At 50.1% G+C, this 15,738-nt stretch overlaps 1 protein-coding gene across 1 annotated transcript; it reads left to right on the top strand.

The window, feature by feature from the left end:
• Positions 1–9,740: 9,740 nt before the first annotated feature.
• Positions 9,741–15,104, top strand: LOC123098089 (acyl-CoA-binding domain-containing protein 5). The gene is made up of 5 exons (XM_044519964.1): positions 9,741–11,229; positions 13,889–13,994; positions 14,094–14,182; positions 14,442–14,503; positions 14,764–15,104. The coding sequence occupies exons 1-5, from the start codon at positions 9,923–9,925 to the stop codon at positions 14,790–14,792; spliced, it is 1,593 nt and encodes a 530-aa protein (XP_044375899.1). The 5' UTR covers positions 9,741–9,922; the 3' UTR covers positions 14,793–15,104.
• The last annotated feature ends 634 nt before the right edge of the window (positions 15,105–15,738 follow it).

The following is a 15,738-nucleotide window of genomic DNA, read 5'->3' as shown; positions in this document are numbered from 1 at the left end:
TGGAAACTGGAGAGTTGGTTTCTCATGAGATCAAGCGTCTGAGGAAGAAGGATAATTGGGGCACCTCCGTTCCTACATCTGGGGTTCCGTCTTCTGCTGCTGCCATGGAGACCGAGGGCGAGGATGAGGACGATGATGACGATGAGGATTATGTGCCTTCTGGGACAGAGCCTTCTGCGGCAGAGCCCTCTTGGGCAAAGAAGCTCAAACACAAGATGAAAAAGCTGTTCTGCATGGAGTCTCACGGTCAGTACATGACTCATGTGGCTGAGAAGAAGGCAAGGGGACATCACAAGGAGCTTATGCGTCAGTTGGGTGCGACAGTCACCAGCGGCTCTGAGGGTCAGATCACTGAGGAGGAGGAGTGGATCCAGCAGCACTGTCCGTGGACCGATTCAGATGCCGAGCAGTTTCCGGCCGAGGATGGTGGTGCAGATGATCACGCAGAGTCCTGATGTTCGAGATCCTCAGCATGCTCTCACCTGGAGCCGTAGGTCAGCTCTTTGCCCCTTTTGGTGTCTCGATGCCAAAGGGGGAGAGAGTTTAGGGATTTGCGTCGTTGTGTTGCGAGTGTGTCTTTGTCTTTGTGCTTTCGTTGTGTTTGCTACCTTGTGCTTTGTTTGGTTTTGTGTTCCGTGAGACCTAAGTTCCAGTCATATGGTGTGAGACATATGCTACCTTATCCTTATCATATCTTTATCTATGTATCTAGTCTTTTGGTATCTCATGAGTTGCATGCTTATTATGTTATATATCCTGCTCTCTTGAATCACGCTTAGGTTGTTGGTCTCTAAAATACAGGGGGAGTGTTGATCCTAGTATGTGTGTCGTGCAGTCCAAAGCACTTATCTTGATGGCACACATCTAGGGGGAGCCCGTCTATATTTTAGAGACTTGGGGGTTTGTTTATGTCCTTTGTCTTTTCCCGTTTGTGCAAATCCCGTATTGTCATCAATCCACCAAAAAGGGGGAGATTGTAAGGGCATATTTATCCCTAAGATATTTTGGTGATTGATGACAATGCTTTTGCGGACAAATCGTGTGCATTGAGTTTTTCAGAGATTCATCCTTTGGCACGAGACGATTCCCTCCCCTCGGAGTTTGAAGCGAAGACGGTGTAGTACTTTCGAATTAGTTTGGTGGACTAGTTTCGTAGGGATCACCGTACTATCAAGAGGAGGTCCGCTTTGGATAGGCTAGGGTGGAATCATCACGTACACTTCCTTTGCACACCCTCCAAGCCTTTCCGCTTCGTTGATGAGCTCATTCCCCTCTCTCAGTGTGCCCTCTCTGGTCCCAGCGGTAGTACCGCTTGGGTGCTACAAGCGGCAGTACCGCTCCACAGCAGTAGTACCGTTGTAGCCCCCCAGCCGTAGTACCGCTGCGGCTTCGTGCTAGTACCGCCTCGATTCGAGGGGTCTTTTTCCGTGTCGGGTTTTACGGTACTAGCCGCGGCAGTGGGGGGGTAGTACCGCTCGTGTGTGGTAGTACCGCCCTGACCACCGCGGTAGTACCGCTCTAGGCCTAGCGGCAGTACCGCGAGAGGGAACGGTAGTACCGCTGGCTAAGCGGTAGTACCGCTGGCCAAGCGGTAGTACCGCTCTCTGTGGGGCTGAAGTGGGGGGTAACGGTTGGATTGCTTCCCCCACTATAAAAGGGGGTCTTCTTCCCCAAAGTTGACTCACCTCTTCCCCCAAAAGCTCCATTGTTGCTCCAAGCTCCATTTTCGCCCGATCTCTCTCCCTAGCCAATCAAACTTGTTGATTTGCTCGGGATTGGTTGAGAAGGCCCCGATCTACATTTCCACCAAGAGAAATTTGATTCCCCCCACTTATCCCTAGCGGATCTTGTTACTCTTGGGTGTTTGAGCACCCTAGACGGTTGAGGTCACCGTGGAGCCATAGTCCATTGTGGTGAAGCTTTGTGGTGTCGTTGGGAGCCTCCAATTAAGTTGTGGAGATTGCCCCGACCTTGTTTGTAAAGGTCCGGTCGCCGCCTTCAAGGGCACCAATAGTGGAATCACGGCATCTCGCATTGTGTGAGGGCGTGAGGAGAATACGGTGGCCCTAGTGGCTTCTTGGGGAGCATTGTGCCTCCACACCGCTCCAACGGAGACGTACTTCCCCTCAAAAGGAAGGAACTTTGGTAACACATCCTCGTCTTCACCGGCTCCACTCTTGGTTATCTTGTCCCTTTACTTTCGCAAGTTTACTCGTGTGATATCTCTTATTTGCTTGCGTGCTTGTTGTCATTGCATCATATAGGTTGCTCACTTAGTTGCATATCTAGACAACCTATTTTGATGCAAAGTTTAATTTGGTAAAGAAAAGCTAAAAATTGTTAGTTGCCTATTCAACCCCCCCCCCTCTAGTCAACTATATCGATCCTTTCAGAGAGGATGCGGCGGCGGCAGTGACACCCATCCGAGCTCGACGACGGCGACAGCAACACACACGAGGCCGAGCTAGCTCACGGCGAGCATGCAGATAGCCGAGGAGACGGAGAAACAGGAGCGTACCAAGCCCCATTGACCAACTTTATTTGTTACTATGTCTTCTATCTATCAGGTGCTACATAGAAGGGCAAGGCAAGAATAACCAAGTTGGAGTGCCACGCAGCCGAAGCGATGCATCTGCCAGCAGCAAAGCCATCAACCGGGAGACCATGGAGATGAAGAAAGCTGGGCACTCGGGAGATACGTGCAACGGCTACCACGTCCTCTTCTTTCTCTATCGTACGTACGTTTTTTTTTCATGTACCAGGTGCAACGGACGCGGCGGACGACGCGCCTAGTGGGAAAGACCGCGGACGATGCGGCGCTCTTCTCGCAATGTAGGCAGCGCACGACGCGCCCAACGGAGGTGGCCGCGGACGATGTGGCGCTCTTCTCGTACCCGGTGCTATGGTGGCGGCGTACGACGCGCTCAACGGAGGCGGCTGCAAACGATGCATCGCTCTTCTCGTAGGAGCAGTTGAGGCGGTGGACGACGCGCCCAATGGAGGTGGCCGCAGACGAAGCGACGCTCTTCCCGTACAAGGTGTTGTTGAGGCGGTCGACGACGCGCCCAACGGAGGTGGCCGCGGACGATGCAACGCTCTTCTCGTACCCGGTGCAATGGAGGCGGTGGATGATGACACACACAGCGGATGTGGCCACGGACGATGCAACGCCCTTCTCGTACCAGATATAATGGAGGCGGTGGACGACGCCGTCGGACCAGTAGACTACATCAACATCGTCAGGCCCATCGTCAACATCATCAACCCGGTGCCGTGGAGGACCACGGTGTGGAGCTCCCAAGGATGTCGCCACCGTGCCGCGGAGGATGGCGACACGGAGCCTGCCAGGACGACGCCCATCGCCTTCATCATCAAGCTGGTGCCGCGTAGGACGGAGGCATGGAGCTACTGGGACAACACCACGAAGTGTACCTCGTCAAGCTGGAGCCCGCAATCCGGAGCCCATGAAGATGACACACGCCCATGGTGATGCGCGCAACACGGAGCCCGCGATACGAAGAAGATGGCGCTATGCGATGACACGTCTTCACCGGCCCTTACCACGATTCTACGATGTGTTTCCTCTGTCTTGGCGGACCACCGAATACGGCGTCCAACCGAGACGAGGTGCACTCTTCATGGCGTACAGGTCTCGGCGTACAGACGGCGTGCTCCTTGTCTTAGCAGACCACCGAATACGGCGTCTAGCTGAGACGACGCATCAACCACGCCCCTCCATGATGCCATTTTCTCTTCGACACCGTGATGTTTTGCCCTTGTCTTAGTGGACCACCGAATATGGCGTCCAGCCGAGACGAGGTGCACCCTTCGTTGCATACATGTCTTGCGGTACGGGCGGCGTGATCCTTGTCTTAGTAGACCACCGAATACGACGTCTAGCTGAGACAGGGCATCAACCATGCCCCTCCATGATGCCACCTTTCTTTGGCCTTGCGGTGTGATCCTTGTTTTGGCAGACCACCGAATACGGCGTCTAGCCAAGACGAGGCATCCACACGCCCCTCTAAGATGTTAACTTTCATGGCCTTGTGAGGTGGAGTCTTTGTCTCCACAGACTACTGTAACCTCGACGTCTAGTCGAGACAAGGCGCCAACCACACCAGCAATGCCGATGCGAGCAGCCGTTGGTTTTACACCGACGCCGGTCTCCATAAAAGAATACTCCCACGAGGCAACCCCTTGCATACCCGACGAAGCCGCTACATCGTCAAGAAGTCCGAGCAGAGCAGGACCCATGCAACTTCAACACCGACTACATCAACGCTGTCAAGACCGACGAGGCGCGACGGCGAGGGCGCACGTGGCCAACACAAAGCCATGTTTTGAGCGGCACATGTACCGATGAGGACACGGGCTTTGCCGCCGCCCACACCACACACACACCATCATCATCATGCATGGAGAACGCGAAGCGAAGACGACGAAAACAACCACACGGCTTAATCAGAGGTATCTCGCGAAGCAACCCACGGGAGTAATTAACCGGGAGCTTTTCGAGGCCCCGGGAACCAGGAGACCGCACATCGCCATAGTTAGGCAGGCCGCGCTAGTAGGCCACGGAGCGCAACCATTTTTTATGGGATTTTATAATTTTGTTCATCCAAAGAGATAAATGAAATACTTGTTTCCCGTATCACTTTTCTTTGTGTACTACGGTACACTGGCATGCCCACATTTTTCCTTTTTCCCCGACGCATGAGAGAAATCCATACTCCTTCTCTTCCCTTCTCACGGAGTGCTCATAAGATTGTTCTCGTGTCAAACAGGCCGCAAGAGCCAAAAAATTAGGAACCATCATTCTAGGAGAGCAGCAACTTTTGTAGTTCAGGGCTTGTATAATAAACACTTTATTTTCTTCTTCATGAGTCAACTTTTTTGCCTTCATTCCAAAAATAATGTGTGGCGTTAGGAAGAGGGGAATGAAGGGGAGGAAGGAAAGAAAGCCATCAATAAGGCCATCTCCACCGCGCGACCCCAAAAGGACGTCCGTTTTGTCCGGATTCTGTCCATTTGGGTAGGGATTTGGGGTCGTGTCCGGGCGTGTCCTGGGATGCGGTGGCCGTGCGCCCAGCGCGCGGCCGCATCCGTTTGACCCATCCTGTCCGCATCTATTTAAAAAAAGAGCAACGTTTCAAATGCCAAGCCCTAGTTCACGGCCCCAGTTCATCACGCCGGCAACAAAGCCAGCGGCCTACACGTCCATCGCCGGCATCGGCCAGCGGCCGACAACACAGCCAGTCTCCAAAATGAATAGTTGTCCTCGCCGGCAACACAGCCAGCGGCCGGCAACACAACCTGCCTCCAAAATGAATGTTTTCTCGCTGGCACACTGCCAGCGGCCCAGCGGGCGGGCGGCACCCATGCCAGCCTCCAAAAAGAACGGCCACGCCGATCGGACGACCTAGTTCAGGCCTTCGGCGTCGAGCATCTCCTTCTGCCTGGCCTCGAACCAGGCCCTCGTCTTGTCGCTCATCTTCGACAAGTCCACGCTCATGATCACAAGGGCCACCTCCTTCGCTTTGGTGGCGGCATTGGTGGCCTCGATGTCGAGCTGCCTCTGCCTGGCCTTGACGTTGTCGGCCTCGATGTCGAGCTGCCTTTGCCCGGCGGCCTCTTCCATGTCGAGCTGCCATTGCCGGGCCGCCTCCTCCATGTCGATCTTCCTCTTCTTGGCCGCCTCCTCCATCTCAAGCTTCTTTCTTTGAAGGTCTAGGTATTGCTTCATTTGCTCGTCCTTGCTTTGACGCTTCTTCTCGTCCCTCACATCCTTTTGAGACATCATGCCATGCAAAGTGTCATGCAATGCCATGGATGAGGCATCACGTATGTCATCAACCTTGGAGTTGGTCTTGCCCCTCGGCCTCTTAAACGCCTCGCCATCTCCACCTCCGGCGAACTTGGCCGTCTTCAGTCCTCTCTTCCTTTGTAGTTCACGGTATTGGTCCTTGAACTTAGGGTAATTGTTGATGAGCGTCCAACAATGCGTAAGAGTGAATGGCTTGTCATTGTGCCGGGCCTTGAATGCCTCCAAAGATTGAAATGCCTACAACACATGATCAACAAGAAGTGAACATGCAAATATATACAAGGCCGAAGTCTCATGGTCGTAGCAAGGAAAGGGCTAGGAAGAGGAGAGCATACCATGTCCCCAACGCCGAGACCACTCACGGGCCGTGCTTCAACGCTCTCAAATGCGGCTTGATACTTGTTGCACTCTTGTTGGATGAACAACCATCTCTTTTGATTCGAGCCGATGCCACGGTTGCTTGAAATTTGGTAGGGCTCGAACATCTTCCTTTCATAGAACCTTTTGTGGACTCTCCAAAAAACAATGCCCTTTTGTTGCGCGCCGGTCCTCGGATCTTGGCTAATCTCCATCCAAGCTTGGCAAATCAACTTGTCCTCATCTTGTGTGTATGAACCCGTGCGAATGCTCTTCCTCTTCTTTTGTGCTTCCGCTCTTTGGGTCAGCTTGTCGATGAACAATGGCGCGCCACTAATATCAACGTCATTGCCTTCTTCTTCTTCTTCATCACCATCACCTTCGACATAGATGTCATCGTCTTCATGCCACGAGTCACCATGTGTTGGGGAACGTAGTAATTTCAAAAAAATTCTACGCACACGCAAGATCATGGTGATACATAGCAACGAGAGGGGAGAGTGTTGTCCACGTACCCTCGTAGACCGAAAGTGGAAGCGTTAACACAACGCGGTTGATGTAGTCGTACGTCTTCACGATCCGACCGATCAAGTACCGAACGCACGGCACCTCCGAGTTCAGCACACGTTCAGCTCGATGACGTCCCTCGAACTCCGATCCAGCCGAGTGTTGAGGGAGAGTTTCGTCAGCACGACGTCGTGGTGACGATGATGATGTTCCACCGACGCAGGGCTTCGCCTAAGCTCCGCTACGATATTATCGAGGTGTAATATGGTGGAGGGGGGCACCGCACACGGCTAAAAGATCGTTGATCAATTGTGTCTATGGGGTGCCCCCCTGCCCCCGTATATAAAGGAGCAAGGGGGAGGCCGCCGGCCAAGGAGGTGTGGCGCGCCAGGAGGAGTCCTACTCCTACCGGGAGTAGGACTCCCCCCTTTTTCCATGTTGGACTAGGAGTGGAAGGGGGAAGAGGTGGAGGGGAGGAAGGAAGGGGGGCGCCCCCCCTCTCCTTGTCCTATTCGGACTGGGGGGAAGGGGGCGCGGCCCTGCCCTAGCCTCCTCTCCTCTCTTCCACCTAGGCCCAATAAGGCCCATTAAGTTACCGGGGGGTTCCGGTAACCTCCCGGTACTCCGAAAAATCCCGATTTCACCCGTAACACTTCCGATGTCCAAACATAGGCTTCCAATATATCAATCTTTATGTCTCGACCATTTCGAGACTCCTCGTCATGTCCGTGATCACATCCGGGACTCCGAAAAACCTTCGGTACATCAAAACATATAAACTCATAATATAACTGTCATCGTAACTTTAAGCGTGCAGACCCTACAGGTTCGAGAACTATGTAGACATGACCGAGACACCTCTCCGGTCAATAACCAATAGCGGAACCTGGATGCTCATATTGGCTCCCACATATTCTACGAAGATCTTTATCGGTCAGACCGCATAACAACATACGTTGTTCCCTTTGTCATCGGTATGTTACTTGCCCGAGATTCGATCGTCGGTATCTCGATACCTAGTTCAATCTCGTTACCGGCAAGTCTCTTTACTCGTTCCGTAATACATCATCCCGCAACTAACTCATTAGTTACAATGCTTGCAAGGCTTATAGTGATGTGCATTATCGAGTGGGCCCAGAGATACCTCTCCGACAATCGGAGTGACAAATCCTAATCTCGAAATACGCCAACCCAACAAGTACCTTTGGAGACACCTGTAGAGCACCTTTATAATCACCCAGTTACGTTGTGACGTTTGTTAGCACACAAAGTGTTCCTCCGGTAAACGGGAGTTGCATAATTTCATAGTCATAGGAACATGTATAAGTCATGAAGAAAGCAATAGCAACATACTAAACGATCGAGTGCTAAGCTAACGGAATGGGTCAAGTCAATCACGTCATTCTCCTAATGAGGTGATCCCGTTAATCAAATGACAACTCATGTCTATGGCTAGGAAACATAACCATCTTTGATTAACGAGCTAGTCAAGTAGAGGCATACTAGTGACACTCTGTTTGTCTATGTATTCACACATGTATTATGTTTCCGGTTAATACAATTCTAGCATGAATAATAAACATTTATCATGATATAAGGAAATAAATAATACTTTATTATTGCCTCTAGGGCATATTTCCTTCAGGTCGTAGTCTGCACGGTCGTCGGCCTTTTCATCGGGGACGTACTGGGCGCGGCCATCCTGACTTTGGGTCTCCTCGGGGTCGTAGGCACGTCCGTGCCTAGCCTCGAAGATCACGTTCTCCATGTACTGGTTGTAGAAGGGGTCGTCGACCGGTGCCGTTGCTGTTGGCATTCCATCAAACAACACGCGGGGGCCCGGCATGGTGCCCGTGCTTGCTTGCTCTGCATCTCGACGGACAGCCGGTCGCCGCTGCTGGACCCAGGCGTGACATTAAGGTCGATGACGGCCGCGGGGCGCGGTGTCGACGGCGCGAACAAGCCAACGTCCGGCGACCCCGAGAAACGGGTCTGGCCGTCGTGCCTTGGCGGAGGAAAGCCGGGCGACATGGGCGTGGTCCGCGACTGGCAGTGCGCAGGCCGGGCGACCGACGAGCCTGTGCTCGCCGGGCCGACGGCCGCTGTAGTGAAACTGGCCGAACGGCCCATGCCAAGCATGAGGAGGACGTGCGCTTTGTTGACGATGTCCTCCTTCTCGTCGGCCGCGGCCTTGCGCCGAGCGGCCTCCTTCGCATCGCGCTCGGCGGCGAACTTGGCCGCGGCGGCATTGACCCTGACGACCGCTCTCCGGCTCCTCTTCTTCGCCGCTTCCGTGTCCAACCTGGCGTCTCCTCCGGCGTGCACTCCGACCGCGGCTTCCTTGCCGCCTTGGCCGCCTTCTTCTTCACCTTTCCGGGCGGGTCAACGGCCAGGCCACCGGAATTCGGCTGGGAGTCGGCCATGAACGGGGGAGAGAGGGGGCGGCGGGAGGGACGTGGGAGGGTTTGGGGAAAATGGCGCCAAATGGGGCGTGGGGGGTTTTGGTTTCTCCCACCGACAGACGGGCCAGGGGAGGACAAGCGCGCGCGTCCCGCCCATCCGCGCGCTGTCCGTTTCACCCCAAAACCGGCGCAAATTTGGGCCGGGGATGGGTCGAAAGCGGACACGAAACGGACAAAAGTCCGTTTGCTCCCGCGCGCTGGGCCGCCCGGTTTGTCCCTTTTACCCCAAATGAACGGGGACGGACAGGATAGGGGTCGCGCGGTGGAGTTGGCCTAACACGGAGAAATTTCCCACCGAAAGCGCGCAGCACACGCAAAGCGAGCAAAAGGCCGAAACCCCCCACCCAAACCTCCAAACGTTGGCGGTCCGGCGCTCGCTGTCTCCGTCGCCGCCTTCTCGCCGATGACCTCCCTCGTCGCGTAGCCGGACGCAAGGAAGCGAAAACCCCCTGACGGCGTCGCCCCAAGCGGCTCGCGGTGGACGAGACCTTTTCCGCCCTCCCTCCCTCGTGGCGGTCGTATCCGCCCCCGAATATGCCTCTCCCTTTTGGCGCCCCACCCCCTTTACTCTCTCCCCCCACGCACCCACCTCCGTCTCCACCCTCGTCTCTTCTGCTGCTCCCCCTTCTCCTTCTCCTGTAGCCCCCCTGTTTCCGCTTTCTCTTTCCCCCTTCTCCTCGCCGACCCAACCGAACAAGAAAAGCAAGCGAGAAGCCGCATCCGCATCCGCTGCCTCGCTTCCTGCCCCGCCCTTCCCCGCCCGGGATTCATGGAGCTGCTGTTCGAGCTGCTCCTCACGGCGGCGGCCACCCTCCTCGTCGCCTTCCTGCTCGCCAAGCTCCTCTCCGGGACCAATGATCCCCCCCGGCGCGATCGCGCGGCGGGGCCCGCTGACGTGATCGCGGAGGAAAAAGCGGAGGAGGCGGAAGAGGAGAGGGCCATCGAGGTCGACGAGGTGGGAGCGTGGGCGGATGTGGCGGCGCCGCCTCTCGCCGAGGGGTGGGTCGAGGTGGAGAAGGCCCCCGCCACCGTCGCGGAGGGGATGACCGAGTGGGTGGCCGCGGAAGAAGAGGGGGTTCCGGCGACGCTTCTTGCTCCGGAGCTGTTCCTTGGCACCGTGTCGCGGGAGCAGAAGGAGGAGGGTGAAGTTGGCAAGAAGCACTGCGATTTGACCGCCGCCGCGGAGGCGGCTGTCGAAGCGAAGCCGCGTGATTTGGGCGATGAAGCTGCTCCCAGCGAGGTTCTTGACGTGGAGTTGGAGGAAGAGACAGCCCAGCAGCATGATCTGGGCGCTGAAGGTGCCCCGAGTGAAGTCCCTGATGCGGGAGTGCAGAAACAGGAAGTTCATGCTATGGAAGCTGTTGAAGTGAAGCAGCTCCATCTGGATGTGGGGGCTGCTCCTGCAGAAGTTATTGATGCAGGACCGGAGGAGAAGGCGGAGGGAGTGCAAGCTGCTGAAGTGATTCCGCGTGAATTGGCTTCCGAGACTCCACCTGCAGATGTTCTTGACGTCGTAATTGGGAAGCAGGAGGAGCAAGTCATTGAAGCGAGTCAGCACGAATTGGCTCCCGTTGTGGCTCCAAGAGTGATTCCCGATGCCGCAGCAAAGGATGAGGAAATGAAAGAACAATCTGTGGAAGAAGTTGTTCAAGTTCACAATAAGGAGGAAGCTCGGCGTGAGGCCGGCACGGATGATCAGCAAGAAAAACTGGTCCCTAAGGACGAGCCGGCTCTTGAGAAATCTGATGATCTAAATGTCAGCCAAGAAGACAGCTCTAATGACAAAGTGGATGTTCAGTTACCCGAGAAGGATACCACATTGCTAGGGATGCCGGAAGATGAGGCTAGAGCGAGCATGGAGTTTGAAGAGTGGGAAGGGATTGAGAGAAGTGAAGTGGAGAAGAGATTTGGTGCAGCAGCGGCATTTGCAGCTAGTGACGCCGGGGCGGCTGCTCTGTCGAAGCTGAATAGCGATGTGCAGCTGCAGCTGCAGGGACTTCTCAAGGTTGCAGTTGATGGTCCCTGTTATGACGCTGCACAACCACTTACACTGAGACCTTCTTCTCGTGCAAAATGGTACGTGTTTCATCTATCTTTGATACTCGTTCCACTTATCTTTCTTATGATCCAGCAAGTCATATTAGTCAATGATATTTTACAGAACACGTTTGAGTACCCAACCCCCCTGCCAGTGGTAATAACATTGAATCCTTTCTATATGAACAACTGAATGGTTTTGTGCTTGGAAAAAGACCAAAAAGGTTGCTACACCATAATGGCAATCAAATTTATCTGGTACCTTGTCTATTTCTTCTAATGGGGACTATGATAAAAGCTGTGCACTTAAACCAGGTAACTAACTTTGTAGTGTGTAAGGATGTCTCCTGCTACATTGATCTGTCAATGCATAAGGCTGAAATAACATGGACAACTGAATTGTTTGGTGCTTGGCTGTTGCAAGTTGGCAAAAGACCAAAAAGGTAGCTACACCATAATGGCAATCAAATTTGTCTGGTACCGTGTCTATTACTTCTAATGGGGAAACATGGTGCACTTAAATCAAGTAAGTAAATGTGTAGTGTGTAAGGATGTCTCCTACACTGTTCTTTCGTCAATGGATAAGGCTGCATGATTTACAGGAATCTTTTTGAGTTTTTTGAATTTGAATAAACTATACATGAACAGATGAACCCAATATTATTTGAGAGAGTGCGATTTAATCATTAATAGAAGCAGACGAAACACTTTCTGTATGTGTATGCACAACATGAATCAAGCATAGCAACCAAAGCATATTTATCAAGATAGTGTCATCATAGTCGATATATGATCAGTAATTGCCTCAAAGGTTTTGTAGCTAATTCTGAGAGGATTCTTGTCTGTTATTAGGAAGTCAAGAAACCAAAAATGGGCATAATGAAACTAATAGAAGCAGTTCTCGGGATACATTTTGCAGCTAGGTTGACATTGTTAATATGTTCTGAATAAATTGCTAAAACTTTAACATCGTACGCATAACACATTTAATTAATATGTTGGCATATAAATTGTTTGTTATATCTCTATAGACCTCATCAGTTAGAAACCATTTGAAATTTGAAATGATGGACTGGCAGGCGGGACTCACCTGTTAGTGTACCCATCTATCTTCTTCACCTTTCTTGTAATTGGCACGTGGGACCCACTTGCAAGTGAGTGCGTAATAGAACAATTGAAATCATAGTGTTCTGTGTTCATAGGAATTACCTTGTACAGTATTTTATCCTCCCAGACATCCTCAGATCGCATTTGGTGCTAAGGAATAGGTAATAAAAGGATTATAGCCCTTACCTGCAAAGTGGAGGAAATCCCACTGGAGATACCCATTGCTTATAGATATCCACCTGTACTCCAAAATTCGTCATTTTACCACACGTGTTTTCAAATTTTGGCAACAAAACATATTCTTAATAAAACACTATTTTACCACCTTTTAGTTTGGGGCCGTGTACGAAATTGTAAATCTTGTGCCATTATGACAAGTACTGTTGGGCTTTGCCTAAACTCAATGTTATAGGTTGGTCTGGTGCAATTTCCACTGTAAACTGAATTGACAATTCCACATCAAGTGATTTACCTTCTGTCGATCTGCCTTCTGTCGATTTGTTCTCTAATTTGGCATAATTGACAGTAAGTAGGCACTGAACAACCTCTCTTGCGCAAGTTTCTTTGGGGTAAGGTACAGCAGTAGCAAAGAATTTTAATGTATACCTTATAGATTCTTGTGCAAATTTAGCTGGTGGCCCTGTGGTCATATCTTCAGAATGGTGTCATAATATGAGAAGCCTGTCCGCAAACATGCATATCTTATATTTAAACCTAGAGTGTACTGCTGTGATTTAGTCCATTTCAAGGGGACGATACCTGTCCTTACCTGTTAACGCGACACAAACACCCTGTTTTGGAGCTGCAAATACTGCCTGAGATCATAAGTTCTGATCTTACGAGTTACGAGCAATAAACTGTATACTGCAGAGTGATATTCTTGTAATGCAAGCACATGCTTAAAAATGTTAGAAAAGAAACTGGTAGATTTGTCTTTAGAGCCTTGTTGGCCAAATCTTATAAGCCTTATATATTGATTAATTAAACAGACCACTGCCAACCAGTGGTGGTACACATCTAACGACCAAACTTACCTATTTTGGAACGAGAAGGTTTCATAGATGTTAAAATATGGAATGCTGGTCAAAAGTGTACTACTGAAATGTTGACGTACTAACACACACCTAACTGATATACATGACATGGTCATGGCAGATATCTTGCAGCTATTTCTGATGTGTGATCTGTCAATCATATTTATTTACAAAGAACTGATTCTGGAGTTGTACTTGCAATAATTATGAGTGTGCTACATACATGTTTTTTATTTCCAATAATTCTGTTGAATGTATCAAAGTACTTGGAAAGTATGAGTAAGAAAATGACATGAGGAAAATACGCACACGATATCCGGTAAATGATATAAAATCTTGTAACGATTTTGACTTGACAATCATTCTACTATTTTGGACTTTTAGTGTTGATGCGGAACACCTTAAAGAAAAAATGGTTAGATAACGTCTATTGGTGCCATTATTTGACAATGATGTGCTACCAGTTGTTGGTAATAAATTTTATACTTCTGTATTCTTAGGGGTTCTGTGTATGTGCACCATGCTTAGCTGGTAATAGCCACTCGTTGTTCTGTCAGGGTCTCTTGGCAAAAGCTAGGAAACATGCATCCTGAGATTGCTATGGAAAAATACATGAATCTTTTGTCAGAATTTGTTCCTGGATGGATGGGAGACACAACCCCGGTAAGTTTTTCTTTTGTTAAAATGTATAACTTAGGTTTACCGCAGCGTAATTTTTTTGCTTGAGAACAGAGCTAATGATTTGTGAATATCATAATATAGAGCACAGAGAAACACAAAGTTGATGTTGATTCTGAAGGGGCCGTTTTAACAATGACTACTCATACAAGCGACCCACAGATCAGTCAAGGGTAAATTACTAATTACTGAATTGTGGACTTGTGGAGCGTAGCAAAATGACAACAGGGTTACATATCGGTGTTGTATTTGCCATTTTGACTGGTATGTATGGTGCTGGTACAAGAATATTTCGGATGAAATTTCCAGCACTGTAGTTGTACCAGTTTCCAATGGCAGTATGTACAATGATCTGGTATGGTAACCCTGTTTTATGACTTTTATCAATTGATTATGACCCTGACTTGCTGGCGTCGATGAATTTCTTGACAGGAATGAAGGTAGTACTAGCATAGATGAAGGTCCACTAACAAGTCCTCCTAACCCAGAAAAAGGTACATGCTTCACATATATTTTGCATTGGTTCACTTGCTCCTAGGAAATAAAATAAGCTGCATTTTGTTCGAATGAAGTTAAATTTTATGACAGCTGTTTGTAGTGATATGTACTGTTTCTGGCTGTTGATTTTAAATTCATTGTAACCCTAACCAACCCAACTAACTGAATTTGGACCTTTAGTTTCTCAATCAGTTTACTTTTCCGTCTTGCCACTCAATTACGTTTTATCAATTCAGTCGACCCTGTAAATTTTCAGGGCAGAGTTCTGACGTCCCTGCTGAATGAACGTAACGGTCATCAAGTATTTCTTGCATCGGTGATATCAGCGCATTGCTGAGATCGTTGCTGATGCCTTCCTCATAAGATTAGGTTTGTACAGTGCTTGTGGTTGTGCAAATATTAGTGCTGTAATGGGTGTTGGTACGTGTAATGTATATGACTGTATATATATCCCACAACGACCGCCTGCCGCCTATGTATCGGCCAGTATCAACCTTATCGTCAGGTTTAGTCTGTGTAACAGTATCTATGGTAAGGGGTAATTGTATGCCATCTCGCTGTTTGGGACGAGAAATTAAGTGGTTGAAGCAAAAAATCTACCCATCTCGCACTGAAATCATCTCATTTGTAGGACATGCATGCTTTTCTCCATGACTTTCAGAGAAAGGCGTTTTGGCTTCCGGGAGCGCGCGCTCCCGCGTGAATAGTAAACAAAAAATATAGTAAATGTTTAAAAATATTCTGAATTTTGTTTATAGATGTTCGTGTTAGTGGCGCAAGCATCCTTGAATTTTTTTATGCGAAACGGAGCAATGGTGTTTTGCTGATGGAAAAAACAAATTTAGAGTGACATTTTGGGGTAACATTTGGTGTGTTTTTTTTTGCACAGGCCAAAATGTTTAGTATTTTTGCCTATAAATTTGTATGTAGCATGTGAATGTGACAAAGACAACCTACAATTTTTGTTGGAACTTTTTTGATGTTTCAAAAAATATTTTCAAGCGCGGGAGCGCGTGCTCCGGCGAACACCAATGGAGTTCCAATGACTTTCACCCTTTCTTCAGTTGATTCTCCCCATGACTTTCACCCTATCTTCTTCAGTTGAATAGTTCAGTTCCTTGTGTGGTGGATAACGATGCTGCAGGTTATGTGTCGTGGTCGTGGCATTCCATCATTTTCCGAAGCGGAATGGGCTCCCGCATGTCCACCAAGGTCCCGAGGGCTTTGGCTG

This window comes from Triticum aestivum, chromosome 4D, assembly GCF_018294505.1.
Source record: "Triticum aestivum cultivar Chinese Spring chromosome 4D, IWGSC CS RefSeq v2.1, whole genome shotgun sequence".
Lineage (NCBI taxonomy): Eukaryota > Viridiplantae > Streptophyta > Magnoliopsida > Poales > Poaceae > Triticum > Triticum aestivum.
The sequence above is the reverse complement of the archived record's forward strand: the minus strand, read 5'-3'. Positions and strand labels throughout refer to the sequence as shown.